At 43.9% G+C, this 21,371-nt stretch overlaps 1 protein-coding gene across 1 annotated transcript in view; it reads right to left on the bottom strand.

Moving 5' to 3' along the window:
* RNF150 (ring finger protein 150) overlaps positions 1-21,371 on the bottom strand; it is a 254,113-nt gene that overhangs the window by 34,640 nt on the left and 198,102 nt on the right. The window contains exons 5-6 of the mRNA XM_057727310.1: positions 18,214-18,310; positions 10,741-10,951 (exon numbers count right to left, since the gene is read on the bottom strand). Of these exons, the coding sequence (XP_057583293.1) occupies positions 10,741-10,951; positions 18,214-18,310 (308 nt within the window). The remainder of the gene's footprint in view (positions 1-10,740; positions 10,952-18,213; positions 18,311-21,371) is intronic.

Below are 21,371 nucleotides of genomic sequence, written 5' to 3' on the forward strand. Positions count from 1 at the left end.
GGGGCTTGCCAACTAGGGCAGGGACTGCAATAAGGGCCTGAGACAACTACGGGCGGCTCAGCATGGGGGAGGCAATCTGGGAGACCTAACTGCTCTCAACATAGTCTTTCATCTAATCTCTTGAGCACCACTGCATACCACAGCCGTCCTGCGTATCTGGTGCCCTATACCCTGAGCTAGCTGCAAAACTGCTAGCTCCTCATTGGCTCCTCCCTCAGAAGCACTTGGATTTCAGCTTTCCCCACTTTATGAAATGAATTTCTACTTATTTGTCTTCCAAAATCTGTTGACAAATTGTCTGCTGTAATCTTTTCTCTCTTCTTAGTGTCCACGTAGGTTTATACCTTTTATGAACCCTTTGGTGGGACTTTGTGGGGTAGCAGAGACACACCTATGGGCTCAATCTGCCATGGATAGCCAGAAATCTTGAGTTTATTCTAGATGATTCGTTTACCAAGGAGGCCAGTCCTGATGCCCTCGATTTAAAAATCATTCTTTGATTCAATTTCTAACTCTGTACTGTTAACCTGGAACAAGTGAGCTGTTCTGGCATTTTTTATAGGGAACCAGCTTAACGATGTGGTGGAATACTGGAAAAACAATTGAGCTGGAGCAAGAATTAGATTTAGCCTCTCTGCTTCAGTTTTTCCTTTTGGGATATATATTACTGTTTGTTTCTACTGTGCAGGAATGTTAGCAAGACAGAACAAGATATTATGGCTGAAGTACGCTTTGAGATCTTAGGAAGAATGATTGATCAATGAATTTAAGATATTTCTTTCTGCCAGGAGAGAGCAAGCCTCAAATCCTTGAAAGATGATATTAAGGTTTCTTATTCCCGCTGCTTTAAGGATGAATGGAGATAAATTAATAAATGTTCTTTACACAACATTTATCTGCATCATAATTTCAGAGTCATAAAGAGAGAAATCCACTTTTTAGCATTCAACTTGTTAAACACTTCAATGAAATCCTTAATAATACATCTGGAGCTTAAATATTTTAATGACATGTAAAACAGAGTTAAGTTCCAAAATGTTTAGATGGACTGGAGCTATTCTTAGATGATTACTAATTTCTTTTAAAATTATGGGACAGGTACATGAGTGGATTCACACATAGTGTAGACGACCCTGGAAATGGAGTCCAGGGAAAGTGGTTTCTTCCTTCATTTCAGAGCAACAGCTCTGAATGTGGTACTTGTGCCTCAATACTCTCATTTGCAAAATGGGGATAATATCCATTCCAAATGATGTCTTTTTTTTGAATACCAATTCCCTGAGAAGAAAAAATGAGAAAACATATGTGGTATTTACGGTTAAAAAAGAAAAAAGCACTATAAACATGCCAAAGAAAAAATCCTATGTGTAGATTTGGAAATAAATATCAAACTGTATATATACATACATATGAATACATAAACAGAGACACATAAACACCTACCCCACTATCTACTGAAGAAACACAATGCTTTTCCCAAGTATTGCTGCCCATTGTCTGGCATCAATATTAAAACAGAATAAAAGAGAATTGCTCTGCATAATATTTTGGTTTACACGACATGCTATCTCCTTGTTGATGGCATCAACAATAGCTATTATTGTTAAAATTAACACTAAAGACTGAGTGTGTATATATATGTATATGTATATATGAGTATATGTATATGTAAGTATAGACATATACTTGAAAAATACTGGTCAGGACTTACTAGATTGATTTAAGGACCCACAGTTTGAAAAACAACTGATCTAGGGCATATTATTTTGCCTTTCGGAATCTATTTCCTTATCTGTAAAATGGGGATTACAATCTCATAAGGTTGTTATGATGGTCAAATAAGACACTCTATGTAGAGAACATACGTGGTGCTGAGCACAAAGTTTGTGCTCAATGAATGGTAACTATTATTAACACCATTTTTAAAAACAAAGAAAATGAATAAGGTTTGAGTCTGGGCATAGCCAGCATCTAGGTGTCCCGGGTGAGTACTGCTCAAGAGGCTGCTGTGAGCAGAAGGCCGTGATGGTCTGAGTATAGGGTCCACCCTGCCAGGCAATCCTTGGAGGAATCCGGGCTAGAGTTGTGTTGTTTTTCCAGCTGCCTACACTCTCTGTCTTCTCCCCCATTCATTTTAGATGAAGATGTACATAAAATCTGATCTGTAAGATGAGAGACCGGGCAGATGCTGCAGTATCATAGCGACCCTCTACAGTCTCAGAGGACATGGCAGTGGGGAGAGAGCCGAGGACACAGTTCCTTACTGCAGTGGCTTATTGGTGCTGGAAGAAGAGGGGTATCAGGAAAGGCTTGTAAGTGAGGATGCGAGGGCTTATTTGAGCCTTTCCTGGTGAGACCTGGAAGGACACCAAGAGAGGGATCCTAACTTTAATCACAGAATTATGGAACTGGAAAGGATCATAGAAATCAACTGCTGGTCCAAGTGCCTCATTCAACAACTGAGGAAATGAAAGTGCAGAGAGGGTAAGTGACTTGCCCAAGGTCACACAGCTAACTGGAGGCCAAATCACACCCAAGGCCCCACTTTTTTGTTTCCATTATACCATCTTACATCAAGTAGCTCCAGTGATGTTCTGATAGTTACACTTTTTTTTCCCCTGAAGTACTGAATTACTGAATTTCATTTCTGAAATATTTTGACTTATGGAACCCTGACTCTCTGAATTTTCAGAGCCAATTCTTATGTCAGCCAAAGGACATTTTCAGCTGTTCCCTGCTATCTTAATCTCTGCATGATGGAACTTCTCTCCATGTGCTTTAGAATTGAAATGCAAAGAGAAACGTTATCTTATTTGCACTTGATGCTATTCCAACACTGAAAAAGCACTGACCTGCCAATTATGTTTCCTGCCATCAGCTGCCACCTCCCTGCTGAGATCCATGCTCAGTGTGTCAATATCTGGTAAAATGCAGGCCTGCTCAACAGCCCTTTCCCTAGCTCACTTTCGAAACGCTTACCAAAAGCAAGACAGCATTGGGAGGAATTAATCAAACTGGAGATGGTGCTATCAGTGAGTAACTCACAGCATCTGAGACACTCTCCCAGAAATGGATGGATTTAGTCTGCTGGCTGGGCTGCTTCATTTCAGGAGGACAAGTTTCTTCCGAGTGGGTGGCATGTGTCATGCTCAGGCTGAGCGCTCCAAGTGGCAATATATCTGTGGTCTAAATTGATGAATTCTCTCACTGGCAGTTTGTGCATTCGCAGATCCTCAACACTCCCTTGTCAGAGGCACCAGACACACAGGACAGGAAAACCCTGGGAGTCTGGCCTTGAGTGGGCTTTCTTAAGTTGGTGAGTGTTTTTCATTGAGGAGGAATGTTATCTCAAAAATACAGTGGTGGGACTTCCCTGGTGGCGCAGTGGTTAAGAATCCGCCTGCCAATGCAGGGGACGTGGGTTTGATCCCTGGTCCAGGAAGATCCCACATGTCGCCGAGCAACTAAGCCCGTGAGCCACAATGACTAAGCCTGTGAGCCACAACTATTGAGCCCACATGCCACAACTACTGAAGCCCACGTGCCTAGAGCCCATACTCTACAACAAGAGAAGCCACTGCAATGAGAAGCCTGAGCACCACAATGAAGAGTAGCCCCCGCTCGCCGCAACTAAAGAAAGCCCGCTTACAGCCACAAAGACCCAACGCAGCCAATAAATAAACAGATTAATTAACTAATTAAAAAAAACATCCAGCGGCTTATGGATTGGCTGGTTGCCATTTGGGACACTTGATGATGAAGGCACGTGCTTATCTCAAAGATCTTTGCTCTTCAGAACATCTGTTCCTCTCCTGAAGCCATCATGGAGCTGGTGGGCTGGAGGGCTCAGACACAGGGCGGGGATGTGACTCCAGGGACCTGGCACATTATGAGCTATGGAGACGGCTGTGAGGAGCAGTATCACCATCTGCAGATGCTGCATTCTGTATAGAAGTAATTCACCGTGCCTGAAATATTTCCTGAAGGGCGGACGATAGTGGGATCTAAAATCTTAACCGGTTGGCCGATTCTGTTGTCTGCCACAATGGGAGAGGCTCACGAATCAAAGCGATCATCTCCCCAGGGCGAATGTGAACCTCACGGGCACCAAGGGAGATCACGCTCATTGCTACTTCCAGCCAGCACGTTTATTCAAAGGGGAGCTACTCTGCCAGTTCAGGCTTTGAGGCAAGTCAAAAAAGCAGACGTGGCTACTCGCTCTCGTCCTTTCTCACAAACGCTGGAATGCTTTCTCCGGAGGTGTTTATTTCTGGAGGCACCGGTGTATGTGCAGTCACATTAAAACCTGGAGATGGCTGCTTTGCAAATGTAGCAAAGTGTAGTTGCCCATTTGGAACCGAAATGGGATGTTCATGCCAACCCCCCCTCCTCCCCTTTTCTCTCAGTTGCCTTGACCCAGAGATTCAAGCTTGGGCTCCCTGGAGAAGCCCTGACTACACACACATACACACACACACACACACACACGCTCTCTTTTGTGTTCACACTCAGCTTATGGTTGGAGCAAGCCTAGGGGCATTTAAAACGTTTGAATGTAGCTATTCTGAAGGCTTCCTCAATGGCTCCCTAAATAATAAACATAGAACTTAAAAAAAGATAAGAACAGATGTCATTCCTGGCCTCATTTTAAGAGAATGTGTTTTTTAGGAATGAAGCCTCCCCAGAGAGGTTCCTCTTGAGTTCCTCAAAGAAGAGAAGGCGGGTCATCTCAGAAACTACTCCACACTAGTCTCTGAATGAACTCTTTGGAAGTTTCTTCTGTAATTAGTGTGTCATCTGTGTCTCTAGAGACTCCTGGTGATCGCAGTGATAGCCTTAACGACTTTGTGCTGAAGATTACTTCTCTTTTCTTTTTTTTTTTTTGCTGGGCTGCAGTTTCAGCTGTGCTTTCACAATTATTTTTGTTTCATGAGTGCATTTTGAAGAGTGTGAGCATATATATATATTTTATTCCTCCCCCCCGCCAAAAGGTTGACTCGTCTCCAGGTTCTCTGAAAAGAGACCGTAGTTTAGTCATCACATCCGCTAAGAATGCGTCCTCTGGTGAAGCCCATCAAGACATTCAGGAGCTAATTCTTCTGCACCCATGGGACTCGTCCTGCCTCAGTTTCTACTGAAGAGCTACAGGTAGCAAAGAAGTATGAGACGGCCTTTCCCACCGCCCCCACCCCTGTGCCCTCCACCCCATTGCTCGATGGAGTGGATGTGAAGGGTACCTGTTCTATGATTCTGGACCCCATCACCCAGGTGAAGACAATAACAAGGGGAGAGAGGGAGAGAGAGGTGGCGAAATTGGAAAACTGCCTGTCTGGAGAGAGAGCATCAGGCTGAATCCCACTCCTCTAGAAGAAGGTGGGGAAGGGCTACCTCCCAAGCCCACGCCCACTGAGGGGTTGCTGCAAGGGAAACTGCTCGCCCTTCATCACCAAGGAGGTTCTGAACTATGCCTCCGGTAGGGTGGGACTCAGAGCAGACTCAGGTCTTAGAAAAGCTAAAGCAGGCTTTGGACTTAGGTCTCCTGCCTGCCTGCCGTTTGGAGGAAGGAGGCCGATGGCCTGCGTGGGGTCAGAGGCTGGAAACGGCGGCTGTACCGGCGAGGGCTGTCAGGGCAGGTGAGGTGTGAGGGTCCCAGAGGTAGCCACATGGGGAGCGAGCGGGATCTGACTCAACTTGGGCCCTATCCAAAGAGACCTGCCAGAGCGGTAAGGGCACCTCGGCAGGTAGCGTGGCGGCCTCAGGAGGCCTTGTGAATAAGCAAGGGAGGCCCCTCTGACCTGAGTGATAGGGATTAAAAGGAGAAGGACCCTGCAGAGAAAAAATCCCCTTGTCTCCATTTGGGACCTAAAGGAACTCTTGGAACTGTCAGTTACCTAAGAGTGAGCAGAAAATTCCTGCTGGAATTGTCATCCCCAGGGAAGGGGGCTATTACACCCATTCCATACAGTGAAGGCAGAGCAGCAGAAATAAAGATGCATTTTGCACACATGATAAACCATGTGTGCTCAACACATTAAGTACACGACACTCCCCACAAGGATCAGAGGGGATAGGAAGCTTCCCAGAGGAAAGCCACACCACGTTTCAATTGAACTGGCCGAGTTTGAGCTTTTAGTCTACCTAAGAATTCATGTGTACTGCTTTTTTCTGGGAAGTCCGAAGACCAGGTGTCCTGCCCAAACACAATACGCCATGTGCTCCTCAGAACATACTGGGGCAGATCTGGGAGTCCTTGACTCTGCCCATCTCCTCTCTTTCTAGCTCCCAGTGCCCTCCACCCGTCCACCCACCACCCCTCCACCCTCCACCCCAGGGGCTAACTGCTGGTTCCTTCTAGTTTGAGGTGGAAAGAGGGGCAAGTGGGTAACAATCTAGAGGCAGTGCTAGAGGACTTGTGTGGTGACTCAACAAAGGAAACGACGGGGTGTCAGCAACTTTCCTTGGAAAACAAAGGGAAGGTTTCAGAGCCTCCTGGGAAGGTGTGGAGTGGGATGTTTTGGGGAAGGAGTGAGAGTCTTCTCCCTTTGTGTCTTTCTCTAGCTCCTGTCTGGAGTCTCCAAACACACTGGGCTGTTTGTTTAGTTATATTTTCCTTTGGTCCTAAGGAACATTTTTTCCCTGCTGAAGCCAATCCAAGCAGCTACAGCCTGGGCTTGGGGAGTAAGAAGGCCGAGTAGGGTTTTGGTGCAATCAGGTGAGCAGATAAAGATTGAGTGACATTTGGGCATGCATACAAATGACCCCTTGCACCAACGTGGAGGAGAAACACTGTGATTTGGGGCTGCCATGTGAGGCTATAAATGCTGAAATGTCAGAAACATTAAAGATATGCATACAAGAATGTCTTTCCCCCAAATGTCAGACTGCCTACCAGTTTGGATTTCCTTTCCTTTGTAAATGTTTTTCTCTTTTGCTTTTCCTGGGAGCTGAAGATGATCCTTTAACGCCAGATTTTTCCATCTTCACTCTAAAGGCAATCTGTTTCACACTGTTCCCCCTTGAGTGCTGAAATGCCTTTTACGTGCGTTTGATTGACTATACACCAACACCATTTGCCAGGAAAGGAAGAACGGAGGTAGGCATGAGAACGCAAGTTGAAACTAAACACATTTTTGAACTTTCAGAGGTTTAGAAAAACGGAAGAAAAGAGTCAAAAAATGAAACGAGAACTGTGTTCGTTTTCTCCCCTTTTTCATCCTCTGAGCATAGCTACACATGGCGCTGTAGAGTCACTGCTCCTTAGAATTCCAGCGCCACCTGTCACTAGCTTATGACCTCAGGTCAGTTACTTTAATCTCTCCGTGCTGCTGTTTCTACATCAGTAAAATGATGTTAAAAATAACATCTACCTTATAGGGTTGTTGTAAGCTAATACATGCAAACAATGTAAAAGAGTGCCTGGTACAGAGTTGGTGTTATGTATTTGTTAGTTACTGTTACTTCTTCATTTTCTAGTAATTTCCTGGACCTGTAGAGATGTGAGGCATGAAAGGATAAGGTAGAAAAAAGTTAGGTCCAACCTCCAGTGGATTATTTGTGATCTGCAGCAGTATTCTATCCCAACTACACTTCTTTCACCATCTGCATTGTTTTTTCTATGGCATTAGAGAGTTGGTTATGATAACGGTGATGAGAACTTGAATCTTTCCCCTCATTTATTCATGCATTTGTATTTGTTCATTTAATGATTATTTATTTGAGTTAGGGCACTAGGCAATTTACAAATCTGTATAGAGGAGAGAATTTTCCCCTTAAGGAACTGATGACCATTTAGTTAGTAGTATAAACCATTAATATCTAATCAGAATGATTATTTGGAGTATTCTGTTAAACCCCAATGAATAAAGCTAATCAGAAATAAATGGTCTAAAATATCATATGACATCACTTATATGTGGAATCTAAATAAATTACGCAAATGAACTTATTTACAAAATAGAAATAGACTCACAGACATAGAAATCAAACTTATGGTCACCAAAGGGGAAAGGGGTGGGGAGGGATAAATTGGGAATTGGGGATTAACAGATACACACTGCTATATATAAAATAGGCAAACAACAAGGACCTACTGTCTAGCACGGGAACTATATTCAACATCTTATAATAACCTACAATGGAAAAGAATCTGAAGAATATATATGTATATATGCATATGTACATACATATATATAAAACTGAATCACTTTGCTGTACACCTGAAACATCGTAAATCAACTATACTTCAATAAGAAGAGAAATAAATGGTCTAGGAAAAGTATTTTGTGAGAAAAATTCAGTTTTTGTATTAAGAGATTGGTATCTTTAGCCATGTTGAAATACGGCATCAGTCTTCAGACTATAGATATGGTCTCACGCCTCTTGTCTCTTCATCTTTACCAAGACCTTCCTTTGAAATTACCTGGCATTTTCCCTTCTGTTGTGAACAGAAGCTCGCTGTTCAAGTTTAGATCAAACACTTTCACCTCAAGTCATTCAAGGAACATCTACTGAATGCCTGCTATGGACATAAACACTCGGAGTCTATTTTAGCCAAAACCATTTGGGATTATGAGTTATATGATACAGACTTTAATTCCTATTTCATTCTGGTTGTATTTTAACCCATAAACCATGCCTTTTCATTTGTTGTCTGGGCTTTGCTGAGATGGATGAAGTATGTAGCCGCTTTTCAAAAAAAGAGTCTAACAGATAACACATTTTCTCTTGAAAATCAAACAACCATTTCACTGCAAGAAATAGGATCCATTTTTTAACTTGGTTCTTATGGGCTCAAAAAAGGCTCATGCCTTAAATGTTTTTGAACTGTTAGCAAAATTTTATCAGGCCTTCCAATATACTTCACTTAGACCACTAATGGTGATATACCTGATGGTAAATGATGTCCAATAAATGGAAAAATTGTGGGGCAATCTTGTATTCTGAGAAGAGAACTTATTATTTGACCTGAGTCAGCCACTTACTTACTCCTCTGGGTCACAATTTTCATGTGGCAAAAATCAGAAATTTATCATGGTAAAGATCAAATGATCTTTAAGGTTCTTATATCCCTAAATTACTAGGATCCTAAATCTGCATTCTCCATTATGGCAGCCACTGGCCATACGTGGCTTCTAGCATTTGAAATGGGGTTAGTCTAAACTGAGATGTGCTCTAAGTGTAAAATACACAGCAGATTTTGAAGAGCTAGCATGAAAAAGAATGTAAAATATTTTGCATATATTGGACTAAATAAAATATGTCATTAAAATGAACTTGACCAATTAATTATTTTTGTTTTAGTGTGGCTACTGAAAATTTAAAATTGCTTTTATGGCTTGCATTACATTAATACTAGACAGTACCACTCTGGACCTTCAAAACAAATGGATCGAAATCTATCTTTAAGGGCTTTTTAATGTTTAATGGTCAATGTTTCCGCATTGAGGTCCTTATGCCTCTAAAAGTCAAGCTAAAACTCATACATGCCAAAAACAATAAACCCTACATGGGTGGGATGTTTGCCACCAAGTTCCTCTCGAAGTTACTCTCTGTCGAGGTCCTGTGAAAGTTTTATGGTTACTATATCGAACATTCACCCCTATGGTTATTGTCTCAACAATATCAAAAGATTATCAGGAAATATGCCAAAATGTTAAGAGTGATTATTTCTGGGTAGTGGGGGGTACTGAGTGATTTTTGCATTCTTTTTTATTCTTCATCTTTCAGTCTTTCAACAATGAAGACCGTTATGTTTCTTCATCAGAAAAATGTCTTTTTAAATTTCAGTGTGAATGATGTATAAACATCACAGATACATAAAAAAGAGGCCAACTTAAAAGGAAATATCCCAAAATGCTTTCATTCACTTTGCTCCATTTCCAAATTTTCTATAGTGAGTAGGTTACTTCTCTGAAGGGAAAAAAATACACCTCAAAAACTGCAACATCCATGCACCCTTTTAACGTTAAACCTAAGTTAATCTGCATGTTGATTTTCTTAGAACTCCTGATGCTTTTATTTCTGCTGCATTATACTGTAAATATTTTAGGTTTGAGCTTCAATCTTATGCTAACATAGCTATTTTAACATTTTTATAACTACCATCAACCAGAACAGCATTTAGTTTGCATCTATGCAGGAGAGGGGGAAGAAACCCAAAGATATTTTAATATGTCACCATGTACAGGTGTTTAGCTTGTACTGGAAGAATGCCCATCTAAAGGGGTTCCACTTGCATCTGAGTCCTGCAGCAACAGCAGGAAGAGCCCTCCTGCATGCAGTCCAGACCAGCTTAAACAGCCATGTGTGCACTCAGCAAGGTCCAAGCCCTTGTACACACACACACACACACACACACACACACACACACGTGCATATAAGTGAGTGGGTTGTGTCCTATTCCAGTCCCACTAAACACCCCCTGCAGTTGCTCTTCTCACCTGCCTCCACTCTCAGAGGCCAGAGCCACCACCTGACCTGCTTTGGGGTACCATGGGGTGTGTGCAGTGCTGTGGCATCACTGTGTGAGTGAGTGAGACACACGGCCAGCTCTGCTGTCTGCCCCGCTGGCTCTGGAGTGAGCTGGGCTTCTCGAGGCCTGTCAGGTATGATTGTTTAGTCTGCCAATGTTATACTCACTTAATGTTTTTTTCTTCTTGAGGAGAAGTGCCTTTTCCCAATTCCCGTGAGGCAACAGCCTTTTGGAATACGGCACTGGCATAGTGGCACAGCAGAACTTACTGTTGGTGGTGAAGATGATTTCTCCCTCCTGCGGGGTGGGATCTGTATCCTGGACCACCTGCAAGGCTCCCACAGTCCGGACAGCAGGGTCCAAAGTGACTGAGCTTTCATTTACAGTCGTGTCGCTTGCGCCTGTGATCTGGTTGGTTGGCGGACCGCCCAGAGATCCCTCGAAGTCAGTGGGCAAGTCGTCCATGCAGTCGGCATTGGGCTGACAGGAGCAGAAAAGGACCTATTCTTAGTGTACATCATCAGGTTGGAGATGAGCTGTCTACAGCCTAAATATTTTGTCCCGATGGAAAACTAAATTCTTTACTGTTTTCTTCCTGAACCACTTTATTTAAAGGTATTCCACATATAGGTCCTGCAATTAACGTGAAAACATCTTCCAAAATTTCTTTCCAAAGGTTGTTTAGATCTAGAGATAAGGTTTTAACTCCAGGAGTAGCAATATCCATACATTAATATAATTACATTGGGGGAATAATATGATATTTATTTATAATGATAGCTCTTCCTTATACATCGTGTTTATTCCTCACATAAGAAGTAGTTGACAGCCTGATAATTATGCCCAAAGACCCATGTGTTGTTTGCAAATAGACTGATGGCATGAGAGGGGAGACAGAATCTGACTCACTGTGAATTGTTCATCAGAGATACACACATATACATAAACACACACACACACACAGACACACAAGCACAGAGTGAGGCATTGTTGTTGTTGTTAAACGTAAGCCAAAAAACCAGCTGTAGAAAAAAGTCCTGTTTACATAACATGCAATTGATCATACATGTGTCAAACCCTCTAAATTAAAATCTTAGAATCATAAAACTGGGGTGAGACCATCTAATTTAATTACTCACTCCCTACAGGACTCTTGCCTGCGGCCCCCCCCCCAAATTCTTCACACCACTTGAACAACATAGAAATGGGGGGCTCTCTGCTGTGCAAGGCAGCCTGTGACATCCAGCTTTCTTGGACTATTCTCTTATTGGGCAACTTTGCAGTTTTACTCTTCGGTCTCAGTTCTGTTGGCTGAAGTGGTATTGAATACACTGATATCTCTCCCACAAACAACTTTTAAAAAATGATTTTCAGTTGTTCTGCCTCTGCCCAAACTCATAAAAACTATTTTTTAAAGATGGTGGTGGAGAGATATGGTCTTGAGAAGTACTAAGAATAACTGTTAATCAAATGTTTTGCTCAGGTCTGTACAGCAACATTACCTTGAGCGACGCACAACGACACGGTTTTGCATCCCCCCAAAGGATGCAGATCAGGGCGGGCAGGCTTAGGTGAGGGGAAGCCTGGGTTGACGCTGATTGGATTAACATCACAATGACTACATTGTGTGCAAAGCTCATGAAAAGAGAAAATCTACAACTAATGGGCTCCTTGGGAGCACACAGCAAGAAATTCAATCTGCTGGACTCCTGTCTTGGATTTCCGCTCTCAAACCAAGTCTCCCAAGCTCCACACCTGTGTTTCCAACAGTCAGCTGGAAATCTTCATCATCCCACAAAAACCTCTAATTCAGCGCATTCCCTCTCCCCCTTGTGTTCTCTTTTCATTCTGCCTTCTCCATCTCTACTGGCATCAAGCCAATTCACTGAAATTCTAGCTGTGGAGACTTCCCTGGTGGTGCAGTGGTTAAGAATCCTCCTGCCAATGCAGGGGACACGGGTTCAATGCCTGGTCCAGGAAGATCCCACATGCCACGGAGCAATTAAGCCCGTGCGCCACAACTACTGAGCCTGTGCTCTAGAGCCTAAGAGCCACAACTACTGAGCCCTCATGAGGGAACTACTGAACCCGCATGCTGCAACACCTGAAGGCTGTGTGCCTAGAGCCCCTGCTCCCCAACAAGAGAAGCCATGGCAATGAGAAACCTGTGCACCACAAAGAAGAGTAGCCCCCGCACACTCCAACTAGAGAAAGCCCGTGTGCAGCAACCCAATGCAGCCAATAAATAAATAAATAAATAAGTATATTTATTAAAAAAAAGAAGTTCGAGTTGTCAAAAGTCGACTCATTGAATGACTGACCCACTAAATTTACTGACTGAGACTATTGGACACAAGCAGGTATGTTACCACTATTTCTTGCCCCATTCCCAGTCTCCCCATCTCCGCATCGTTTCTTCCCTGGTATACTCCACTCTCCACTTTCTCACCAGAGCACTCTTTAAACAACACAGGTATGATTCTTTTTTTTTTTTTTTTTCTCCTAAAGAATGAATTATAAGCTCCTTAGTATAGCAAAACAGTCACTGCTCAGTCTGGCCCCAGCCCACTTTTCTGACCCTACCTTCAGCATTTGGAAACACACAGAATACATCCATATTCCCAATTTCAGTGCCTTAGCAGACACTGTTCCTCCACTTGGGATGACGTTTGCCCCAATCATCCCCTTCCCCAATCCCATCCCAAGGTCTCAGACTAACCCTGGTGAACTCCTGATCACCCCTCAATTCCCAGGCCAAGTGCCTCTTTTCTAAGTAGTGCTCCCTCCCAGGTAGTCATCTTTGATACTGTAACTCTTTTCACACTTCTCCCACTATTACAGTCATTTGTGACTGTGTTCGTCTCACTCTACTAGCTCACCAGCTTTTTTTTTTTTTCTTTTTTGCCGCTGGGATCTTCGTTCCCTGACCAGGGATCCAACCCGCGCCCCTTGCATTGGAAGGACAGAGTCTTAACCACTGGCCTGCCAGGGAAGTCCCACAAGCTTTTTTCAAAATTCAAGTTTTATTGAGATGTAACTGGTTGGAATACTATATTAGTTTAAGTTGTGCAACATAATGATTTGATACATGTATATACTGCAAAATGATCACCCCAATAAGTTTGGTTAACACCCATCACTTCACATGGTCACACAATTTTTATTCTTGTGATGAGAACTCTTAAGATCTACTCTCTTAGCAACTTCCAAAAATACAATACAGTATTGTGAATTATAGTCACCATGCTGTGCATCACATCCCCAGGACTTATTTATGACCAGATGTTTGCACCTTCTGACCCCTCACCCATTTCATCCACCCCTAACCTCCTACCTCTGGCAACCACCCATCTGTCTTCTTTTTTATTTCATGTAGATTCCACATAGAAGTGAGACACAAGCTTTTTAAAGTGAAGTAACTACACCATATTGACCTTGAGTTCCAAGCCCTCACATAGTGCCTCACAATGATTAAGTACTCAGTAAATGTTGATTTGGAAATTTTATCTGAGTCTCAGTTTACTGCTCTGACAACTTGGGAATGTTAGTATCTGCCCAGATCCTAGATCACTGAAGAGAAGATCTGAGGAAATACTTTAAAAATTCAATTTCTGTGCAAGGCAAAGTATGCCATTCAAGGGTAGCAGAATATGCCACCCCAAAATATGCTATGTTGGCATAAAAACTGTTTTTAGCTGAAACAATTGAGAACTGGGTAAAGAAAAGCTCTCTGCCCTCTTCCTATTTGCCTACAAGCAGGACATAAATTTGTAAGGGGGTCCCCTCTTTGTACCAGAAGAGGGGAAGAATATTCTTATCACCAGTGACTGGGAGTTGACGCCAAAATGGAACATACAACAAACCCACCTGCCGTTGGTTCCCCTGTATATTTATCTCCTCCCAATTTGCTGCTCTAGAAACTCAAAGTCCTTTCCCCTCGTCTTGTCGCTTCTCTAAAAACGTACTGCTCTTTTTCAAAGATGCTACAGAAGCTGAAGTTTTAACCACCACTTTGAGTCACACATCACCAAGTGCGCCTATGTGTACACATGATGCATGTGTTCATAAACTTCTGTCTGATTCTTCTCTTGTTAAACTGTCTTTTAGGAGTCTAATTTACAGGGCCCAACTGGAGAACCTAGGAGGGTAGAAGAAAAAACAACTTCTTTCCCTCCGCTACACTATGTAAAGATGCTTATGAGCAAATCAAAATTGTGTGGGGGTATCAGGGAGGAAGAGTTCCAAGTGAGGACCCTGTGCTGGTGGTTCTTTCAGCCATAAGCACCAGAATGTGACCACAGATGCAAGAACAACCAACAGATTTTTCAAAATGTTGACTTTGCTTGTTGGTCTTGTTCCTATTTTCTTTCTTTTCTCTTTTTTATAAAATTATTTTATTAATTTTGATGCAGGGTGTTCACTTTTACTTTGTGGGCTGGGAGGAACAGTGCTATGTCTTTAACAGAGGTGGGTAGAGGAAAAGAGAAGGAGCGAATTAGCTCAGTGAGACTGTTAGCGGGCGCAGGCACGGATAACTTGGCTTCGGTATAATATTTAACAGACCAACCTTACAGAAGCTCATGGTTTATATCCACTCGAAATGGTTCATCAAATAGAATAATATTTTGAAAAGAAACCCAATTTATATACCTCTAAGAGAAATTACAGTCATAATGTTTAGTAAGAGATGTCAAATGCCATCTGTAAGTGAATACCATATAGGTATGCAAATTCAGGTTAGCAGGGAAAACTCCTCAAATAAACAAATGCGGAAGAGTTAGGGACTAGTGAACACACTAGCTACACGGGATTTCCTCTTCTTAACAATCCTCCTATTCATTCCAGGATAACAGTGATAGGAGTCGGTGTTTGCTGGGATAAAAAAGGCCTGTGTTATATGGTACCTTACAGGAGCGCTCACGGATGTGTTCTGTCATCCTGCAAAGACACCCCTAGACCTGACTGGAGCGAAAGGAGGATGAAGCACCTGAATGTAGATAAAGGGATGAAAACACTCTGACAATAAAGAACCTACCCCTTTCAGTTCAGTCTTTTATTTCTCTTTGCAAAATACAACGGGAAGAGGTACCATTGTAATAGGAATTTCACAATCCATGAGCTGTGCTCTCATTCCTTAGCTCATTTTAGAGACATCCACTTATGAAATGAAAATGTCCCCAGCTCTTAGTTTTCCACTCATATTTATTTGCCTTACAGCACAGGCAGGCACAAGGCTACTCAGTTAACAACAACAAAACAAAGACCGAAATCAGACACAGAAACCCGTATTTGGACAATCTAGTGGATCAGGATAACAACCAAGTCCTTGGTGAGTGGATGCTGTTCAAAGGAGGATCAGGGTGAATTTCATAAACACGATTCTGTGACTGGCAGCCTTCACACTCCAAAGGGCTACCAAGCCACAGATGTCTACTGAGCTCTTAGCATGTGTAAGGGATACAGAGATGAAAGACCGACAGGCGCCAATTATCAGAGACTGCCAGGCTCTTTTCAGTTTTCTTTGATGAGGAAGAAAAGGAGCAAAAGGAGTTTAGAAAAATTATACAACTTCTTTGAGCTGCATGAAAAGGGTTTCAGTTACCTATAGGACGTGTTTTCTAATTGAGAAGGCTGTGAGCCTGTCCATTTACACGGAGAGTTCTAAGAATGGAGTAAAAACATCCTCTCTTTGGTATAATTTAGGCACAGTACTACCCAAAGGTGAAGGATGGAGAACAACATCCGAAATTCCTCCCTGATCCAGACTTCAGTATCATCCTCTAGGACAAAAACCAGAAAAGTCCCGGGAAGGCGCTGAGGGCAGCCATATGCTTCGCAAGAAGCAGCATACATGCTTCTTCTTCACAGAGGATGTTCTGTTCTCTGGGGCGAGCTTGGGTGCGTGTCATGTTGCTGTCGTCTGGCCTTTAAGAATCCTTGGCAAAATCCAAAGATGCTACTGAAGTTTACTTTTCTGGAAGTCAAGTGTGCTAAGTAAAATCCTATCCAGACCTGACAGGCATCAAACCATGGCCAGGATGCCTGACTGCTAAAAGTTAAAATGATACTCATTTTGGAAACAAGCCTTAAGGCCACCCCATAATTCAATGTTAAAAACAATTACTAGTTGTATTCTTGAGTCATTTACAAGTAGGTTCTGGAGAAGTCATACCTCTCCAGGAAAAGTCTGGAGTCAAATGCTATTTAGTGTAAAATTTAACCACCGGGGGTAGCTTGCTTTTATTGTCCTGACCAAGGAGCACAGGGATTGAAAACTGGGAGCTTTGAAAATATCCTAGGCAAAAAGGGATTAAATCTGTCTACCTTTAACTGTGAGTATGTTAAACATTTTGGAACCCAAAGACACACATACATACATGCAAGCACACATGTACATACATGTCCCTCCTCCCTGGGAGAACCAGTTAGAGCCCGAAATGTGAAACATGCAGACAGTGAGTTTAATTTTCTAAGTCAGTATCTGATAGAGATGTTGGGTTTTCACTCATGTTTCATGTTCACTGGCATTGATTTTCACCTTGCATGTACTATGCATTCACAACACTGGTCGGAAAATTTAATGCATTGCCTTCCAAAACCTAGCTCAAAGCTATAGTCACACAAGTTGATTTGTGTTTGGTATATTGACTGTTAAAAAAAAAAATCAGTGTACAGCTGGCAGGGAGGCAGCTGGTACGGGGTAGAAATTCAGCCAATCTGTGGCCTCGTGATGCTTCAGGTGTGCCCTCTCCAGCAGAGTCACTCTGATCTTCCTGGGATAATGAGCCCTTTGGCATTAAAGAAAGCCTTTGATATCTGATCTGATCCTTTCTTCTTCAGTGATATCTTGGGACTTTTAAAATTCTGTTTATTCTCTGCCATTAGTAGTGAGGAGTGACAAGAAGAGGTGGCAGCAAAGCAGAGGGGGAAAAGGGGATGCTGGCCTCTGTATGCTGTTTTCTAGCTTCTTTTAGATGGCGCCTATGTTGTTCTCACATCTCTGCGCAGCCCTCAGGTCTGGTGGCCTGGCTTGCTTCCTGCCCTCCCCACAGCAGCTGGTGTCTCACCAACCACCAGCCTGTGGCCTTCACTCGATATGGTCCCAGGAAAGCCTTTCCCTGGAGCATCACACCAGCCAGCTGGGGGGATCCTCTTTGCACTGGGGGAGTAAATAGGTTTGATAAAACATATAACTGAGGGCGCTAGAGTTCAGTGGTCTGGCTCTGGTTTCCTGCTCGCTCAAGCTCCCCACAGAGATCTGAGTTCAGCAGAGGCCTCTGAGCCAGATTCCCAGCAGCTGGACTCCCCTCCCATCACTGGGGAGAGCTTCTTTCCTCCGGGGCAACATCGGAAAGTTCGGCACGCGGGTCTGCTCGATACCAGTGCAGGCAAATGACACAAGAGTGTCATCAGTGTACAACTGACCCAAGAGGCCTCTGCTGGTGTCCCACCTGCCTGCACCCACTGCAGCCCAGAAGAGGAACCTATGAGCTGCTCAGGCAACATTTCAACTCACAGACGAATACAAAGGACATGGTGAGAGGGTCATGACGTTCTCAGACTGAGAAAAAGTGAGAGGAGAAATGTATCCAGACATGGGAGTGCTCTTAGGGCCTCATCGGGTGATGCCACTGCGATGGGAGTGAGGGGACACAGAAAATCCAGGGATGCTGTTTTCTCCCTGCTTTGCGGGAAATGCAGAAAGACAGACATGACGATGCTGTAGGCTGTGCTGTGCTTACCGGGATCCCTAGGGCTTTAAGAATGTTCATCTTGCACATGGGACAGGTGCGATGGTCTAGGAGCCAGGGGTCAACACAGGACTTGTGGAAAAGATGCCTGCAATGAGAACCATACATCTTAGCGTGGCGGTAACTGCGGAGACCACCTAGTCCACTCCAGCCCAGAGATTTGTCCAAGGTCACGCTCTGCTTGGCAGCACAGCCAAGACTCGGACCTCCATCTCCGAACACCTGGGCCAATAATGCTTCCTGTTATACCCTGTGGCGATACAGTCAACATCTGTCTGGCTCCCAGGAGGGTCCTCTATGATTTGCAGCTGAGCCTTCCAAGTTTCAGAAAATGTAGAGACTGTAGAAACAGAGAAATTTCTCTCTTTTTCGACATGAGGAATCTTGAATGAAAGAAGGCAAGTGGGGAAACTTGCACAGGCTTTGCAGGATAACCTGAGAGTTGCTACTTTTAAATCAACCCAAAATTTCTTTATCCACAGTCAAAAGACAACTGCAAAACAAAGCCTCACTTCTGTTGATATTTGGGGACTCACACAAAAGCGCAGAAGAGCTCCTGCAAGCATTTCACAGCACAAGGGATGTTTTAAGTTGATATGGCGGGTGGCTGTCACACCAGAAGCCGAAGGGAAAGGTACCATAAGCTTTTCTGTTTGTACAGCTGACGCGCTCACCTCTATTGCCAACCTTACGCGCCTTCCCCTGGAGCCCTCCCCTGAGTGGCAGGATAAGGGGGGGTGTTTAGTAAGTGCGGGGGTGGGAGGTCTTGACTAAACTTCCTCTCAACTTGGCTCACAGGAGCCTACTCAGAGGTATCAGGGGCTGCTCGAGTCAGAACCTGGTCTTCTCACTCACAAGACTCCAGACCCTAGGCAGAAGCAGTCAGAATTTCCTGCCTGGGGAAAGAAGAGAGAGAGCGGTGTGTCTTAAGTATGAAGGTGTCCTTCGGACACGCCATCCATGCCTGACTCCCCAACGCTGCACTATTCCTGGAATTCTTCCACTCTCTCCCCTCACTCTCGTCTGCCATTGTTCAAACAGTTCTAACAGCTTTCTTTGTGTTAGAAGGCTGTAGGCTCAAATGCTTACAAAGGACCCCACAAATCAGAGAAGAGTTCAAGGAGTGCCACTTCTGAAACTGACATGGAGAAGAACCCATGTCCTAAGGATGGGATTAGCTGTGTGCAGGATATGATAAGACTTGGGGGGTTAGGAAAAGGAGAGGAGCAACCTGGATGTGTCGTGTGTTTCCAGAGGACTGTTTAGAATGCCCTACAGGCTTACTGCTTAGAAGGTGTGTATCACATTCCTTCAACCCTTTATCCGTGCATCCATCCGACAAGTAACATCTGCCAAGAGCTGTGCTCCTCACTGGGGGTCAGCACAATAGTGATGTGGCTCCTTCTCTCCAGGAGCCTCACAGGAGAGGGAGACACTAATAACACAGAAATAAACCACTTCATGACAGCAGTGCTAGGTACCACATGAGGAGAACATGGTGTTAGCGGGGGGCTTGTAACTGGGAGATGTGTCCTAGCTTGGGTACACAGAGAAAGTTTCCCTGACAAGGTGCCGAAGCTCAGACCTGAGGGCTACACACACATTGTCCACATGAAGGGGAGGAGAGGGGGAAGGGTCTTCCAGGCAGAACGGCTGGCTCGTACAAAAGCCCGGACCTCGGGCACGGGAAGAAGGCCAGTCCCAGTGCAGCCTTGGGAGGGAGGGGCTGACGCTGCAGGAAGGGTCCCCCAGCACCCCCCACCCCAAAGCAATAATCGACCTATGTTCAGGCTCTACATTCAGAAAACAAATTCCTAATCTAAGTTTGCTCACTCACTGGTGTCCCTTCTGGGGAAAAAAACGTCAGACATTCTGGTCCCTTTGATCATTCCTGGGAGGCAGGCTCTGTTGTGTTTCCTGCACATATGCTGCTGTCAGAAAGACAGCAGGGCCAGTCGTTAGCTGTTTTAGCCTAGATAAATCACTTAATATTCCCAAGTCTCATTTGCCTCATATTTAAGATGAAGATACATCTCTTCCTGCAGAAAAGGCCTCCCCGAGTCTCCCACACACAGAAGCCGGTACTGACTCTTACACCCCAAGTGTTTTCTCTCTCTGCACTGGTCATTCTTACATCTTCTCTGTGATGGTTAGTTTTACGTGTCAACTTGACTAGGCTATGGGGGCAGTTATTCAATCAAACACTAACTTAGGGTAGGTAGTCTGCAGAAGCGATTAATATCTACAATTGGTTGACTTTAAATAAAGGAGATTATTCTAAATAACCTGGGTGGGCCTGATCCAATCCGTTGAAGAGCCTTAAGAGCAAAACTGGTTCCCCTGAGGAAGAAAAGAGCTGCCTCAAGATGGCAGCATCAGCCTCTGCTCAGCATTTCCAGCCTGTAGACCTGCCCTACAGATTTCAGACTCGCCTATAACCACACAAGCTAATTCCTTAAGAATATACAGTGGGATATAGTGGCTAGCTGGAGAACTCTGACCCGTCCATCCTCCAAGGAGAACATAAGCTCTATGAGAGCAAAACCTTCATTTGCCTAATTCACCAGCAACTAGACTAGAGCCTGGCACACAGATGATGCTCCAGAAATATTTGCTACATGAAGGGATATTTATCCAAAGGCCAGGCACTCCTCACTGCCTGCACGTAGCCATCAAGTCCCACGACTCATTTTTCCTAAATCTCTTCTACCTTCATTGCCTCTTTTCTTTTGCCCACGCTGGTCCCTCATTCATGCTCTCATTAACTCTTTTTCTGTATTGTTGTAATAACATCTACACTGCTCCCCATGCCACCAATCTTTCCCTGTTCTTTCCATCCCACTCATCCTTGCCAGATTTATCTTCCCAAAATAAAGTGCTAGTTACGTCATCCCCTTGTTCCATTCTGTTCTGTGCTAGGAGCTGGGTACCAAGATGAATAAGACACAGCCCTTTCCTTTAAGGCAGTACCACAGTGTTTCAGTGGTTCCCTGGAAACTACAACAGAAAAGGCCATTGAAAGGCCACCCTCCTGTATCCATCGTTTTCTGCCTGTTTGACCTTAGGCAAGTCTTAGCTCTCCAAGACTTCATTTCTTATCTGTCAAATTTTATCTTTTAGGTATGGAGTTTGCCAGTGAGTGTGTGTGT

The sequence above is a fragment of the Hippopotamus amphibius genome, chromosome 3, assembly GCF_030028045.1.
Source record: "Hippopotamus amphibius kiboko isolate mHipAmp2 chromosome 3, mHipAmp2.hap2, whole genome shotgun sequence".
NCBI classification, from domain to species: domain Eukaryota; kingdom Metazoa; phylum Chordata; class Mammalia; order Artiodactyla; family Hippopotamidae; genus Hippopotamus; species Hippopotamus amphibius.